Source organism: Limulus polyphemus, unplaced genomic scaffold, assembly GCF_000517525.1.
Source record: "Limulus polyphemus unplaced genomic scaffold, Limulus_polyphemus-2.1.2 Scaffold1862, whole genome shotgun sequence".
Lineage (NCBI taxonomy): Eukaryota > Metazoa > Arthropoda > Merostomata > Xiphosura > Limulidae > Limulus > Limulus polyphemus.
The window spans coordinates 42,420-59,804 of record NW_013667472.1 but is presented as its reverse complement, the minus strand read 5'-3'; the positions used below and the strand labels follow the sequence as shown (position 1 = coordinate 59,804).

The following is a 17,385-nucleotide window of genomic DNA, read 5'->3' as shown; positions in this document are numbered from 1 at the left end:
ATCACAGAAAACAATTTTAAATAAAAGTACTCTCCTCATAACAAGAATGTGACTTTCACTAGGACTGTACATGTGGGTTTAATTATATTTTTATTGATGTACTTTGTAAATATAGTACCATAGATTGGAGTTCTTAAAAGAAAAACTTATTTTTTCAATAAAAGGTACCACTTTTCATATATAAAAACATTACAGTTTATATCGGTGCACAATCTGAACAATTTTCCTGTGTATTACTTTACAGAAAAATCCATTTTTAGAAAATATTTAATTTTTCTGAATTTTTTTCAATGAAATATGAATACAACAAGTAGTAATTACTAGCACAAACAGCTGCCCGTAAGTCATTGTTTCTGCTAGTTCTTGTTAATGTCACTATCTTTTTATTTGAACTTCATAGTAAATCCCAGCTGCCTCATCCTCCCATACCTCAAAATTGTTATCTTTGCTTGAGCCTCAATCCATTGAGTTTCTTTTCATTATATTTTGGTAGTTTCAGAGTTTAAAAAACATTTTGAAACCTATATTTTTCACATAATAAAACTATAATACTTTGAACAGGTCCACCTGTTAAAGATGCTTAGGTTGCATTATATTTTTTAAGTGTAATTAACTAACCTTTTTGATCCTAGATGTTTTACTATCAATCAAATATATTTTTTAATATGTAAAAAGTTTATGGAACATAGATGTAATAACTTACAACATTTTCTTTTTTCTCTTTCCAGGACCATTTAGAGCCACTCGACTTTGGTACCAGATTATTAATCATCTAAGACAGCATGCAGATGTTGGAAAAAAGCGTTACCTGCTTAAACATTATGATAATGTATTTACTGGTAGTAATGCAGTAGATATTGTTTTTAAATTTCTACAACACAATGAATCTGTGTTCCTGAATCAAGATCTTAATAGGCAAAATGCTGTTAAGGTACTGTATATAAATGTATATTGTTCATTGAAAGGAAAAAGTAGGTACATTATTGTACAGAGATATATTCAAGCTTCTTCTAGAGCTAAAATTATTTCACAAAAATTATGGAAAATATTTCAGAAGCACTTGTTAACATACATCATTTCTCACTAATTTTTTCTTCATCCATTGAAAAATTATCTTTTTAGAATCATTTTTCTGTCACATGTACAGCACACTGTAAATTTTAGTAGACGAGCAAATCCAATGGAAATTAATAGTATCCAGAAGTATTAAACACGTAACTACTCCAGTTTAAAAAGTTGTGCATCAAATGCTATACCATTAGTTATAACATTGGATCTGTATTGTTAATCATCAGTGGACTTGCATTTAATATACATTAAGCCTATTTTTATTTACTGCAGTGATATTCCTGTGGCTTGTTTTAATTGTTAAATTACACCTTCACAACTATGTGGAATATCTTGTTGTGGTAGCATATATATGTAAAGTAACTTGAAATAAAAATGTCAGTTGTGATAATTGTCCATTTAATAAGTTTTCAAGGTTCAAAAGTATTTAAAAAAATCTTGGATAAGCAATTATAAAATTTTAAAAAATACTCTTATTTTTGTATTCATAAAAGTAAAGAATATTAATTCTGTAAAAGTTGGGATTGTTCAGGTTTGTCAGGCATTGATGGACCACCGGATATTTGAGCCATTACTTGGTAAAGAACATTTTGAAGACTGCAGCAATAGATTCTACAGATTTCTAGCAATGGAATTATGGCACTTTAGTCCACTTCATTCTGGAGAAGATGAAAAGGGCAGGTAATGTGTAGTTAAATTTATTTAATGCATAATCAAATGTTATAAAGAAATATTAAACTTTTACTCACTGCTATTTACCTCTGTATGATTGGGCTTGTTCATTTTAAACAACCTTGTAACCATGAAATTTGGCAAGCTTTTAGTAAACATAACAAGTCTGTTGTACTTGAAAAATCAGAATTTCTAATCAAGTATTTTTACTAAAGATTTTTCTTTGAATATACAAATCCTTCACTGAGTCAGTATGAGTGGAAGGTGATTTTCATGCTAAGAATAAAAAATTTCTTTTCATATTGCAGTTTTCACATTTCATTTACATAACCTCTATAACTTCCTAAATGAATAATCATACACTTACTCTATCTCTTAATTTTTTTGACCCTAACATTAATTTAAGTAAAATCATCTGTAGCAAAAGGTAAAAAATATAAAATAAAAAAAACTTCCTTTTTTTTCTAGAATGACTTTTTACTTAAGTTTTAGGCCTCTTGACTTTTCACATTTGCTTTCAATTGATTTTATTGTTTTATTGCTCTCTGAACCATGTTTTATTACTGTTACAAACAGTAAAATATTGGGTAGGAAAGGACAGTAAACAAACAAATCAAATTACATCATGCATATTTGTGTACTTTCCTACAAGAAAAGAATGTTTTATTCATTTTTCTTTTATTTAAATTTTGTTATCTAACCTAATAAGTTTAATTTTACATTTTGATATACTTTTATTAGAAAATAAGTAAAAAAAAAAACACAAGAAATTTATAACCTACCTTAGCTCTAGGCCAGTTAGCACTTGATTGCCTACTTTTGTAAGCCTTCTTTTCTCTAATTATGTTGGTTGTCCAGAAAATAATTCATGCAGCTTTCAAACATAAATTTTAGTAAACGAAAAACATATCCTTTACTAGCTTGTATGGAAACTGCTGTAATTTATCGGGCTTTCTAACTAACCTGTAAATAATTTTAAAAACTTTCATCACTTCTTAAAGCAATGTCTACAATCCAAACACATCAAGCTCTTTTGGCAAATTATTGATTTTTATCTCACAAACAAAACAATCATCTCATTATGTAGTGTACAATATGCTCTTTCTATTGGTTATAAGCGTGTCCAATATGAATGTCAGAGAGATTTGTGTGCATTTCTTAAAAGACAGGTGTGTCAATGTGGGTTGGACAAATATAGTGATATCTCAGTAAAGCAAGAAATAAAAATTGAAAATTTATATTCTGATGTGTCATTATTTATAGCACCTGCTTCTAATTGGTTGAACAATCTGAAGAGCTTGTAAAAGAAGAGAAAAATCTATAAATGAGAAATCACAGTGCCACCAAGTCATGTGACTCTGAAAGTTGCAGATTGAGAATTTATATATTTCCTTTTAAAATGAAGAATTTAAAACTTAGTTTAAAATTCAAGTTTTTTACATTATTTATGTTTTGATAAAAAGCTTATTGGCATGTTGGTAATAAAATTGTTTAATAGAATTTTGAATGCAAATTTGTAAAATATCATGACATTTACACTTTGTCCTTCACCCATGTTCATAGGATTATTTATTTCTATATTATATATATCACAAAAATTATAAATAGATTTTTGATTAAAATTTAATTTCTTATTTAGGCTTTATCTCCCAACAAGAGTTACAGAAAGAACAGGGGAAATGTCTGGTGTTTATAATCCAAGCTACCATTCAGCGTCCCCTGCATCTAAGATAACATCACCTAAGCATCATAGAGCATCATTCAAAAAACGGGCTGCGTCGCTTGATCTTGAATCAGTGATAGACTGTTCAAAATGTACGACATTAGAATCAACCAGTCGATCTCCACTGTCCCCTCTGGATAGAAATTTCACTTGCAAAACTTCACAAAGTTCATCTTGTTCTCGAACCTTACGACGAAGGCATAGCTTTACTCTTGCCCTACAGTCAGGATTTCAGGACAATAGTAATAATAAACCGAGAAACCTTTCACAACTTCAGCCATGCTTAAAAAGGAAGAACAGTTTTTTAACCCGAAGTAGTTTACGTGTTTCTCTAGCACGGTTACGACCTCGCATACCTTCCAGAGAACATTCTTCTGTTGTTCAGTCAATGGTTCAACTTACTGGTCAGAAGTTAGGTGATTTTGATGAGAATCAAAAAGGTAAGCTATTTAAGCACTCAAAACTTGTTTAGAATATTCATTAAGTTGCCAGATTAAAAAAAGGGTTTTTCTGGATAGAAGAAATTTATTCTGATAATATGATACTGCATTAAATAAGCAATTGTTACATTGACTAAAAAATGTAAAATTTATTTACATGAAGTACTTGTCATTGATAGCTGGTTATATGAAGTTCTTACAAAGTATTCAACTGTATTTAGGAAAATTTGTTACAATAATATTGAGGTTTATATTTGGATGACATACTTATTAGAGTTACATAAGATACATTAAATACTTGTTACAATAATATGGTACTATCTTTATATAAAGCACTTTCTTGCATTGATATTTTGATACATTTGTTATTGTGATACATTTTTTAAAAAAAGCTATTGTTACAGCAATATTCTTCTATCTTTGCAAAAAGTTTATTTTTCAGTGTATTTCTTATGTTGCTGTATTTTCTTGCAGACCTTTTTGCATTGATGTCTTTACATAAACAGATTATTGGCTTCCTATACATAAAACACTTGTTTCAGTGATATATGGATCCTTCTTCAGTCAAAGAACTTCTCACAATATTATTTGATATGTAAAGCACTTTAAAGATTTTATATAGTACAGTATATGGCTACAGCAGTAACCTTAAAGACAGTGAGAGAGAAAATGTATCATTTGAAAGAATTACTTACTTTACAAACATGTAGTGCTTATTACTCTTGATAAAATATAGAAATATTGCAAGTACTTAAAAGCCTGCTTGGATATTTGCTTCACAAAAAATCAAATATTATTCAAATTTACCAAAACTTGCAAAATAAAATGAAAAGAAGTTTATTTATGGTGTTTTAACACAGTCTATGTGAATCCCCACAATCTGTACTGTACAGTGTCACAATAAAAAAAACATTGGATTAAATAACCATAGTCTTCTTATTTAATGATACATCTACATTAAAATTAGAGATTTTCAGGCTCATCCATGCAGGGGTGTGAACACCCTCCCCACCGAGGTTGCACCCTCTCCTTAATAACATAAATGAATACATGTACATACATTTTTAACACCCGTTTAATACAGTAGTCTCTGACTCAAGAAGTAAACTTCGTAATACGTATGACAAGTTAGATTACCATACTTTACAAAATTCATTTGTAAAGACGCACATGATTGGTTGACTGTCACAGTGATAGTGATTTCAAGGCAAAAATACACCTATTAACATCTTCTGCTGAAAGTGTTTGTTTGGATGCATTAGGTTAGTGTACATAGCCACATGGCAAAACAAAATGCACTGTCGACAGATGAAATCAATAGATCTATTATTACATAACATCATCATGTCTACTAAGCCACCTTACAAACGGCCACCTCCTAGGTGTCAGACTATAAAAGATTGTTTCAACAAACTTTGTCGCAGGTAGATTAGATATCTAAGGCTTATATTTCTAGATATAAGCTTAGCTCCAGTAAGGAACCCTTCAGAGCTAGAGCCTGAGAATATAGTTTCTAGATCTCTAATACTAGGCTAGATTTCTAGATCTAGACCTACTAGATCTAGATGTAGGGCTAGAATATATCTACTAGAATCTAATCTAGGCAGCCTGGCTGGATCTAACCTGATGACTGACTTTTCTCAGTCTAATTTGGGCTACATCGCCAACTGGCTGGCCCAATATAGACTGAGTACACGTTGTTTTCTTAATGGTTATTACGCAAAAAACATTAATATTACAAAGTGTAGTTTCTAACATGGAAACAAGAAGATTGTTTTTAAATAATGAGCCTTTTTTGGAAACATTAAAAAGAAAAGCCATTTAAAAAGTCCATCTGTGAACACAGATGTAATTGTAACTCAATTTGCTAATTTACATCTATGCAGGATTGAGTTGGACAATCTACTTTCATGAAAGGAAATTGTCAAGGTCACAGAAAATAAACTATATGCAAATTTACATTTTTAGCACTTGCCCATTTTTGCATGGATGTCATTGAAACTTTGTATAGATATTCTTGTTAATGAAATACTAACAATTATGTAACATGAGGTGAGGTCATTTTTGGACATTTTTTTACATAGTTTTGATCTTTAGATTTTTATATTTTCTGGAGGAGGATGCCCCCCCTAGGGTGGTAGCCTCACTGTGCTTGGTGACTAGGATACACTCTGGCAAAATTTCAAGTTTTGCACCCCCTCCAAAAAATCCTGCAGACAGTCCTGATTTTCTCATTTCACTACTTTTCAAGAGAGCCATAAAGGAAACATTAGAATAGTGGAGAATGTTCTGAATATCCTTTTATTTTACAGTAATTGAGTATGTTTCCTTGGCAGTGGTTTCTCAATGCCCTTCAACATTCTAATCATAAAGAAACTATAAGTACTACTTCTGATGACTTGGCTGGTATTGTTTGTATGGAATATCCATTGCATTCTCTAGATGTTTGAGGCATGTGATGGTTGAATGGGAGTTATGACTGGAAGCCTTATCTTGTGATCCTATACCCTATTGCCTCATTCCATACTTTTGCCACTGAACATTGTGCTTGTGGATCCTCATCTGTTACATTATGTCGCACTTTGCTTATCTTAGTTGGGATATGACTTATTGTAGGTCTATTTTTGGATGGTCTTGGTGCCTTAAGTTGATCCATATTTCTTTGTTTTTAAGTGCCATTAAGTACAAAGGATGTACATGTATTGGAAATTCTAAATTCCCAATCTGAACACATCTTAATGGTCTGAGTGTATTGTAATGGGTGGCTGGTGGGCTTAGTCATTGGGTTTGACTTCACACAAGTTACAAATGAATTTATTTATAATCCAGGCTATGCAATCATGGGTTAAGCACATAAGCTGCCAATTTGACGAAATTTACATTCAAAATAAAGCAAAAGTTTAATGAAAAATGTTCAGGTATTCATCAACATCAGTGTTACTAAAATTATCACAAAATAGTTCTGCATCAAAATCATTAAATTCTTTGTTTTGAATGATTAACTTTTCATTAATCAAACCTTCTGCAAGATTCATCAACATAGACACTATACCAAACAAGTTATTGACTAGGTTAATACATGAAATACATTCAAACATAGTTATGTTTCGCTAACTTAGTTAAAACTTCTATATCTTTCAGTAACTGTGTTACTTCTACTATTAGTTTTTCTAAGTCTACAATTGAAGTCTCCTTTAACATAAGCTTATTCTCAGACATCATACAATATTTTCTAAGTACGTTGTTAGAATAGAGGGGGGGTAGCAATATTAACTTAAAAAGTGTTTGTGAGGCAAAGGTTTTTTTATACGATGGATTACAACCATATTTTGCTGCAACTCTGGATCAAATGAGGAGCTCTTAATCTAGACCAAAAACATGATGTTTTATACACATTTCTTGTGTTCATCAGATTTCTCAACCAGTACAACCATATTTTGCTGCAACTCTGGATCAAATGAGGAGCTCTTAATCTAGACCAAAAACATGATGTTTTACACACATTTCTTGTGTTCATCAGATTTCTCAACCAATACTTTATACCTAGTTTGCAAATAGTTCCTTCATTTCATTGGTACATTCATGGCTTCTACTAAACCAAAACCGTAACTATCTGTTAATTGGTTGGTACAATAAGTCATTTAACACTGGTCTTTTCACATATACTTCTCCATTTGTTGCTTCCAATCAAAGTTCCATCACTCATTTTTAGAATGACATTTCTGTTAGTTTGGTGTCTGATATCATAAAGATTCATTGCTTTTCTCTACCACCATTGTCTTTTTAATGCTGATAAGAGAACCATTGTTTTGTACTTCTCATATTACAACATTTTCAGTCAACTTGTATATTTTACTTAGCATCTTTCATGTCCTTATTTGGTTATCTGTTCTTTATTAGGTTTCTATCATACATTAGACATGATGTATGTTCTTTTTTTCAATGGACATGTATGCATAATCACGAACAGAACTTTAATTTTCAATTCATTAAGCATTTGTGATTACAGCAAGACACATTATTAATCTTTATCTCTGTTGTTATTATACAATCTGTGATAATTTACTTTAAAAAATCACCACTATATGCTCTTTATGGTTAGACTCACAATCATGCAGTCTAAATCTATATATCAATCTAACAATATCTTATTGACTTTATTGATGTCTCAAATATTCCACACGCTACTAGACATTAGGATACAACAATACTCAATAATTAAAGCAACAAAAAAAAATTCAGAAGGTTCGAGTAATATGATGTCATATCACAACAATTGAACTACACAACATATAATCCGTCCACAGTTATGTAACAAACCTGCAATAAATTATCGCTTCTAAAAATAACTAAATTTGACTCTCGCACTATACTTAAATCATCTAAATCATAATATGTTGATTAACTTACCCCTCTTGCCCCAGCTATCCTTTACTGTGCATGTCACAAGGTTTTAATGACTTACATTGAAATTTTAATCAAGTTACTTTTTGTTCATGTTATACCAATTAGTATAGCATACAATCGTAGCTAACAATCTAGTATGAGAAATGTAACAATTTCTCTAGGCATCCCCTCTTCTCTATTTTGTTCACCACTCGATATATTCACAGACAAATCTTTTTTTAGTTTATCAAAAATACTTCACTAAAAATATGATTTTTTGTATGTGAAAGACTTGTAATATTTACTGAAAGAATGCCAAGTTTTGTGAAGATATACATACTATTTTAAAAGTTAGTAGTATCAAAACTATAAAGACTTTAAATGAGTACAAAGAAGTCACATGGTCGGTCACATTGAGAGAGTTAAATAGTCACTTTTTGTAAATTTTATGGTATGCAGACTCAACAATTAAAGTGAATAAGTATGAAGTTTGCAAGTATATTGATGACTTTTGAACACTCAATGATATTTGTTTTACAGTTCAAGTATATTGATGACTTTTGAACACTCAATGATATTTGTTTTACAGTTCCAGAACATGTAAGAGAAAGGGCTCTTAGCCATTTGTTAACTTTGGTTGATATTCCTGTCTTGGAACCAATTCTGATGACTCCATATGATCTCCCGAAAGTCAGCCCATCTAAAGAAACCTTTATCATACAGAATGAAAGCACTCACCCTTCCTTTGCTAAATCTGTTGTCCGACAAGACTTGTGGAGAATTCCGTGGGTTGAATTGGCAACTGCTTGTATGAATGGACCTCCAGAAGGTATTGATAAACTGTGGTCAGCACAAGCCTGCAAGCAGCATTGTTATCAAGCTGTTGTGGAGTACTGTCAAAGATTTCCATCATCAATCTTTCCTCAGTCCTACTTACAGATATACCTGGCTGTTATAAAGCTTCTTAGAGAAAATAAACCTGCTCAGGCACAAGAAGTGTTACAGTTGTTACTAGTCTTTTTGCCATGGCAACGACGTCAGCAGTTACATAGACTCCTTCAGTTTTTAGACTTGGTTTCAAATGATGCATTTGTTGTTGTTGACAAACAGGTGAGTTTGTATATTTATTTGGAAGTAGTGTGTTTGTTTCTTAAAGAAAATAGTAAGTTTGAAAGATATGTGATTCCCTGATAAAATTGAAATGATTTTCATAATAACACATGAAACCTGTGGTTTCTCTGATAAAATATTCAAAGCTTTAATCTACGTTTTTTGAGCAAATTTAAAAGATATCTGCAAGAAATAATTATAATTTTTTATATTTCATCGTACTAATGATGTTTGACTGTCTTTGACATTTGAAACTAATTCTGTTTAGCTCATGCCTTGTTGTTCTTTTGTTGACAGCTATCAAATCATGAAGCTATTCTTCAAGACTTTTCAGATATTGTCTTATCTCACCCTTTGATCTCTCTTGACCACTGTTGTAACTTCCTAGACTTCTTAATCTCAAGAACATCGTCTTTGCTTTCTCTACCTGAATGGTTAACTGCTCATTCCACAATGGAAGGTAAGTATAGTTGATAATATTATACTCAAAATATTTTTTTTAATTTAGAACTGAAGGTGATAATGTCATCCAATGTCTCGTATCATATGGTACCATCTTGCAAAAACAGGTTAAACTTTCTAAATATTAAAATTTAAAAAAATCAGTTTAAAAACTGAATTTGCTGTATATTTTTCTAAAGCGTTGATTAATAATATTTTAATTAGATTATTATACAATGATTTTCTAAGGACAACACTATGAATGCATATCTTTTAAAACAAAATTTTTTTCTTATTATATGGTAGAAATGTTAAGGATCTTAACCCTTCACAGAATTACATTCAAAGTTTAATTAAACTACTTTATTTTCAATATATGTCAATAAACTTCACATCAAAATAATAGCTAATAAATCAATTTTTAATATTACATAAGTTTAATTTCTAAAGGAAATATTTCTCAATCTTCACTTTTCAGTATCATCTGACACATGCTTGCTCCAAATTGCACAATTTAGATAATATAGAGAGGGTTAACCATTGTTTTCCATGTATCTTTTTCTAAAAATTGTAAGTGGTTATTTTATTTTTCTCTCTACCCATGGGACATGTGTCTACCAATTTTTCACAAAATAGTAGTGAAAGGTTTGATGTAAATACGTTTTTCAATTTATTTTATGCAAAAATATAGTATTACAAAAAAGTTTTTTCCAAAATTACATTTTAGAAAAACTTATTATTTTTTTTATTTGAAATTCACATTGCAAACTAAAATGGAACTTATGAAAAATTCACGTTTTTTATGAAATTGATAGAACAGTTTACAAATTCAAGCTTCAAATTCTATAAATGGCAACCAGAAATTGCCTGCCAGTTGAAATAATTTTAATTCTTATTTAATTTAGATTGGTAATTTATGACAGTCAAAATTAACTTATAATAAGATGCATGTTTTTAACCCTAGAATTGCCAATGAGATCTCAGGATGCTACACATTCTTGCAAAAACAAATTAGAATATTTTTTCTTGTTTACAGTTCACACTTGTTCTCAGAGTGGTGATTTTGTGTATTTCAGTATTTTCTGTTCCTCGGTTTCTTAGTTTGTGGTAACTTCTGGGTCACAGATATCTCTCAGCATAATTAATTAGGGTCTGCTAACTGGAGGTTTAAGAATATTGAGTTACAAAGTATTTCTTACTTCTCTCTGAACTCCGACTTAAATAAATACATCCTTTTGTTTTTGTCTTTATATTTAATAAATATTGTTGACTTGGGCATATGTTTACTGTCTTTCTGTGCACAGAATACACATATGGCCAGTTTTTATTACATACAGAGAAAAAACAAAAGGACAAATGTTTATTTGTCATAGAGTGAAGAAACTTTTAGTAGTTTCTCTTAGCAGAGCACTGTGCTTCCTCTTGTAAGCTACTTTAAAACTAATGTTAAATGTAAAAAAAGAAAAGCAATTCCAGCAAGTTAAGTTAAAATAAAAAAATTTAAATGCTTAAACTATGTTAATAAAATTCTAAAAGGTCTACTTATTGGGGCAAACCTGGTTTTATATTTTAAAAAACACCAACACCACAAAAATCCAGGCTAGTACACAACTCCACTTTGTGCGTGCTATCTCCATCCACTGTGATCTGAGTTCAAAGGGTGTGTTAGCCCTTAGCCACTAACTGATTCACTAGGAAAAATGACAACCATCTATCTCACAATGTTACAAGTTATTGTTCCTGTAAGAAAATGTGGCTAATTATCACTTACTGAATTCATATACCATATGCACTGGAGAAAGGGAAAGTTGAGTGGTTTACTTGTGCAACTCTATGGAGTGAATTAGGGGGAACTAACCCATGATACAGTCTTCCACTACATATCCATTACTGGCTTATGATGTGGAGAACAATTTTGTGTTTGCTTGATAATTTACAGTATAAGCTGCTCTTAACTTTGTGCCACAGTAGCTCCAGAAAGCTAGTTTGACAAACTACAGATGAGCAAATGATGATAGCATTAATCTTTATCAGAAAGATAATGATTTCTTAAACAAATAAATGTATGTTTAAGTTAATTATAAAATGCTCTAAGTTAGAAGTTTTACACATATAATTCTAAAGTTAAATAGATGTATTATAGAATCATTTGTGTAACTGTAAGCCTTAGATATATTTTATAATATTAGAAACGTCAAAGAATAACTGCATCTGTGCTACATTTTATGCTTAGTTTGTTGTTACTTGTGTAATATAATTTACATCTTTAGTACTCATTTGAAAATGAAGCTGGAGTAACTTAGCATTGTTTATTTCAAATTAAAAATTTGATGTATATTTATCATCATCTAGGTTTATTCAGATCATGAATTTAGTCTTACTTCAGTATTACTTAGAAGAAAGATACTTGTGTTTATCCAACTTCATTTGGAGTATACTTTAATTAGATTATCATGTTAGAAGCCTGTATTTTCATGTATGTTTTGCTGATTGGTGGTCGTATTTTAGTTGGTAAATTTTTGATTTTTGTGTATTATATTTGAATATGAGGCCTTACATTTAAATAATTCATCTTGGTTAGCATTTTGTAATGACTATGTATTTTCCTGATATCAGTTTGTTCTATCGTTTTTTTGTTTAAATCATTTCTTATTTTAGTTAAAAATTGAAAATATATCAAAAAAAGTACCTAGAAGTTTTTAATGTTATTATTGTTATACTGATAACCTTAGATTTATACCAGTTGTAAAAGAGGAGAGAAAGAAAACTTTGAACATCTATCACTTCACTTTGTGTTATTTTCGAATAACAGAGTGAAGTTTTATGAGAATATTGCATAAGTGCTGTAAATAAAGAATAATTCTCTTGTATGTTGTATGTAGTAAAGAATATACTTGTAGCGTAGAAACTGAACTTTTTTGTTCATTGGAAGTTTTGTTAGCAACAGTTAGCTCATATTTTACTTTACAGTAAAATTAACTCCATAAGAATGTTTTAGCACATTTGTGTTTCCCTTAAAGTAAGAAAATGTGCAGTGTTATTCATGAGTTAACAATACCAAAACATAATTTCTCTTAAGTTTAATCTCTTTCTTTTAAAAGCCTTATTTATTTGTATGTTTTTCAAGAATAATTCATGCTTAAAATGTTCATGTTAATTCCTAATTTGGAGTTGGAGAAGTTCAATACAATATTAAAAATGGTTTATCAAATAGAAAGTACAAGACTTTTCATTATCGAACTGTAATACATCTAAACCTGAGAGAGTCATTTTGAAAAACAAATAACAGTGTAAAAAAAACAAGTGTTTTACGTAAATATTAGAATAAACATTGCTAGGATGATTGATATACTAGACAGTTTAAAGATTTGTCTGGTTTGAGAGTATGGATGTTTCTCAAACTTAACTGTTGCTAGGAGCAATGAAGAACTTTACTAGGTGAATGGTTGCTGTTTAAAACTGTCTCACTCTTAAAATGTGTATTTTTATATGTACGGAAAAAATATTTGAAAATTTTCTTTATATGAGATCACATAATTTTGTATTATATTTTATTATACTATACTATATATAAATCACTTATTCCACTTCAACCAATTATACAAAAACAGAAGAACTAAATATTATATTTGAAATGACATTTGAAGAAATTTTAGAAGCCATGTAGTAAATTATAATACTTTAGTTTTGTGTGTGCCAAATTTAATTTCACTTTTCACTTATTTGTGCTTCTACCACAGGTGTCAGTAATCAACATGTTATAACTAGAAAACCATTTTGTGTGATATCAGAATATAAGTATGATTTCTCAGTTCACTGAAGTCAAATGGAGGTACTGATATTCTTGTATCTGATTCCAGGGCTTATCATTTGTTGGACACTAATTAATTATTTAGTGCATGATATTCTTCTCTTAAACTGAGCACTGATTCGATTAGACTATCAACATTCTTTCTTTAATCTCTCTAGGTCCAGTTTTCTGTCAACAAGTAATCGGAGAACAGCATACCACAATTACAGCACAAGCCCTCCACCAGCTTTTAAGTTCAGTTTTGAACAGCAATATTTCAGAAAAAAGGAAAAAGTCCTGGCTTAAGAAATTTGAGAAGGCACATCCTGACCAATATTATCTGTTGTTTCCTCATCACTAATGATTTCATAGATTAAAATGTAATATTTGGGTAGTAGGAAACTTCTTTCAATTTTCTAAATGTTAAGTTGTTTGGTAGTAAAAAATATATGGTTTACTCAAAAATTTGTAAATATGTTTCTAGAAAATATATTTTAACAAAACTTGTGATGTTCTTCCAGCTAAATATTTATTTTACTGCAGTTTTTGCTATAAATGTTGAGTATATACATTGTTTTTGATCTGATTTACATTGGGAAGTGTTTTTTAGTAATGTGATTGTATATCAAATCTACAACAGATGCTTTATTCTGTAGTTCTGATTCACACAGCTTTGAACTTTCTTTTTTTAGTGAATTGTTATACTTTTTATAGATTTTTTTTCTACTGGCTAAAAATGATTGACTTCATACAAGTAAAAGATAACGAAATTCAGTATTATGTTATAATGAGATAAAGGTAAAGTTATTTACTTTGGTAAGATATTTTTCACATCAAACATTACAGAGAAATAAAGTACGAGTACAAGGTTTCGTAATCCTGTGTATCATAAACAAAAACTTTTAGAGGTATTTTTGTGCAATGTTTATCAAAATATACTTTAATCATTTTGATACAAAATATTTTTTAATAATATGTTTTTTGGTAATAAAGAAAATACCAAATCTCCTTTATTTAGATACAAACAGTAGTCATTTAAACTATGTCTACCAGCTCTACATGCAAGTGTGTGCTAGTAACTTATTTTACCTATATTTCTTTAGAAATTTTATTATTGTTTTTAGATAAATTCACACAAACAGTTTCTTATGAAGCACATTCTTGAAGAAATTGTTATGAATTCTACATCTGTACATATTTTGATACATTTTTTAGTTATGAAAAATTGTAAGAGGTGGTTTACTGAATCAATAAATGTGTGAAAAGTTGGAAGATAAGCGTTTATTAAACAAGAATATGTTACTGAGTAAATTCAATGTCATATAGCTCTCATAAACTTGGCTAAATGTGAATGTAATTGTTATACCCCATGAGTATATTGACTTGGCTCGTACACAAGTTTATTTCTGGACATTCAGAAATTCGGGTTGATGACATATTTGTTTATGGCATTGATAAAGATAAAAAAATAGAGTATAATTTTTTAAAGTATTTTTTATAAGTAGTGCATTTCAGGGACCTATTCTTTGGACAATGGTTGTTATTTTTGTAATATTTTACACAATGCTCATGTTTCCAATTTTTATCAAGTTAGACTGTATCCCTTATAGCTACAACACAACAGACTGTGTAATAAAACATTTGCTTGGTCAAATATGTGAACATTTACTTTAGCTAACAGTCGCTCTCTGGCATAGTCCATCAACAGTAGAGATCACTGCAAAACTAACCATGTAGGAATTTATGTACAAAAGATAAAATATACATTGAATTATAAATTGGTTTTTCACGGGACATGTTTTAGTATCTTATGATTAATAATGCTTAAACATGAAAAAAACACAAATAATAAACTTGGTTATTTTATGTATACAAACTAATCATTAAAACATTGTGCCACTAACAAGTCAAGTTATTATACCTCTATAGGTTAAAGATGGTAAGTGTAAGTTATTTTTTCTATAAATTATTTTGTGTATCCCAATATGTATGTATGTATGTATGCACAAATAGTATTAAAGCTAACAATGCCAAAAACAATATAAAGACAAAGAATGAAGAAACTGGTGTTTGGGTTAAAAATGTGGGAAAGATAAAATATTCCTAGCCTGATATGTTGAAGAAGAAAATAAAAGCTTTCATCACTGGTTCTTAGAGCCTGCATGTCAGTGCACAAAATAGTTTAATAGAAATGTATGTTAAAAAGGCACTGTGTTTTGGCATATGTGTAGTGTACTGTTGATGTTAAAACAGATGTAATTGATTGTTTTATTTAAATGTAAGGCTGTGACCACCACATAGATTGAACTCCGAATTAGAAAGTTATTGTTGAGTCATGGCGGGGGTGAGGGGGGTTGAATCTATTTGTCACAAGTAAGTGGTTAACCATAGAAAATTAATAATGATACTTTAAGCAGTGTAGTAACATCTTGTGATGGGTGGGTTAAGGTAAGGGGTGTTGGTGGAAAATGTGCAGAAACATATTTTCTTGTTGTTGTTTGTTACACTTTATATAATTTTTGTATTTAAAATTAAATATAAGGTCAGTAAGTGCATGGAGACCTCATAAGAATAGACTGTTGAACTAACTGTTAGGCTTAGATTTTAAACTAGAAGTTTTGTATTTGAGTGATACAGGAACTCGTGTTAGTTAATAGTATTGGTAGTAACATGCCCAGGACAGGCAACATAGGTACTCCCCTAGGGTGCTAATTTGATGGCATCGTGATATTGGCTTTATTTTTGTTTTGGTTAGTAGGTTTTCCCCAAGGACCATGGTGAAGAATACAGTAGTTCTGTTAAAACAGTATTTCCCTCCTAAGTGCATATTCTTACAGCAATGTAAACAAAAACTAAATTATACCTTTTTCTAGTACTCTTTAAGTTTTTAAACTTAAACACATTTTCATGAAATCAATAAATGAGGAAACCAAAGTCAATTCCCATTGTTTTTTAGTATATAATCACAGTGTTCAATTGTAGCACGTTGTATGTGTATTTTAGAAATTGTAGTATTTTATTTACATGAGTAGAACATTTCGGAATACACTTATTCCAGCATCGGTGAAGTATCAAATCAAGGTGTATTGATATGTATATAAAGTAGAAATTAAGTAAAATCTGAATGATGTTGGAGAACACGAAGCTTAGAAAACATTGAGAAGAATTAGCAGTAGAATGTTCTTCATTCGACCTCTCATGTTTTCAAGTCAACGGCTCGGGTAATCTTCCAATAATGTCTGTTTTCCACATCCTCTGTCATTACACCCATCTCTCTCATGTCTTGATCTATCCTATCTTTCCATCTCCTTTTTTTACATCCTCTATTCTGTCTACCTTTGACTGGCTAGATTACACTTTCCGAGAGTGATTGATTCATTGGGTTTCTTTTCTGTTGCTATATTTTCACGCATGTCTATTTAAACCTTATAATAATTTTATAAAATATATACAACCAAGTAACTCAGCGGTAAGGGTTATAACTGAGATTCGATACCTGTGGTGGATACAGCACAGATTGGCCATTTTTTAGCTTTTTGCTTAACTACAAACAACATGTAGTGTGAATATTCGCTTTTATGCCACCACATAAGGATTTATGATCTTTTTTATTTTAAATAGTCATAATATATGTAAAGGTAGTTCAAACTTACCACTCTAAGCTTTGCAAAGCTAATTATAAATTTTAAAGTTGATATATGTATATATATATATATATATATATATATATTAAGTGTCATAACAATCTATGTTCT

At 30.1% G+C, this 17,385-nt stretch overlaps 1 protein-coding gene across 1 annotated transcript in view; it reads left to right on the top strand.

Moving 5' to 3' along the window:
- LOC106465187 overlaps positions 1–15,424 on the top strand; it is a 19,130-nt gene extending 3,706 nt beyond the window's left edge. The window contains exons 2-7 of the mRNA XM_013925392.2: positions 729–931; positions 1,601–1,749; positions 3,380–3,903; positions 8,879–9,399; positions 9,697–9,859; positions 13,810–15,424. Coding sequence (XP_013780846.1) covers positions 729–931; positions 1,601–1,749; positions 3,380–3,903; positions 8,879–9,399; positions 9,697–9,859; positions 13,810–13,991 — 1,742 coding nt within the window. The 3' untranslated portion in view covers positions 13,992–15,424. The remainder of the gene's footprint in view (positions 1–728; positions 932–1,600; positions 1,750–3,379; positions 3,904–8,878; positions 9,400–9,696; positions 9,860–13,809) is intronic.
- Positions 15,425–17,385: the final 1,961 nt, after the last annotated feature.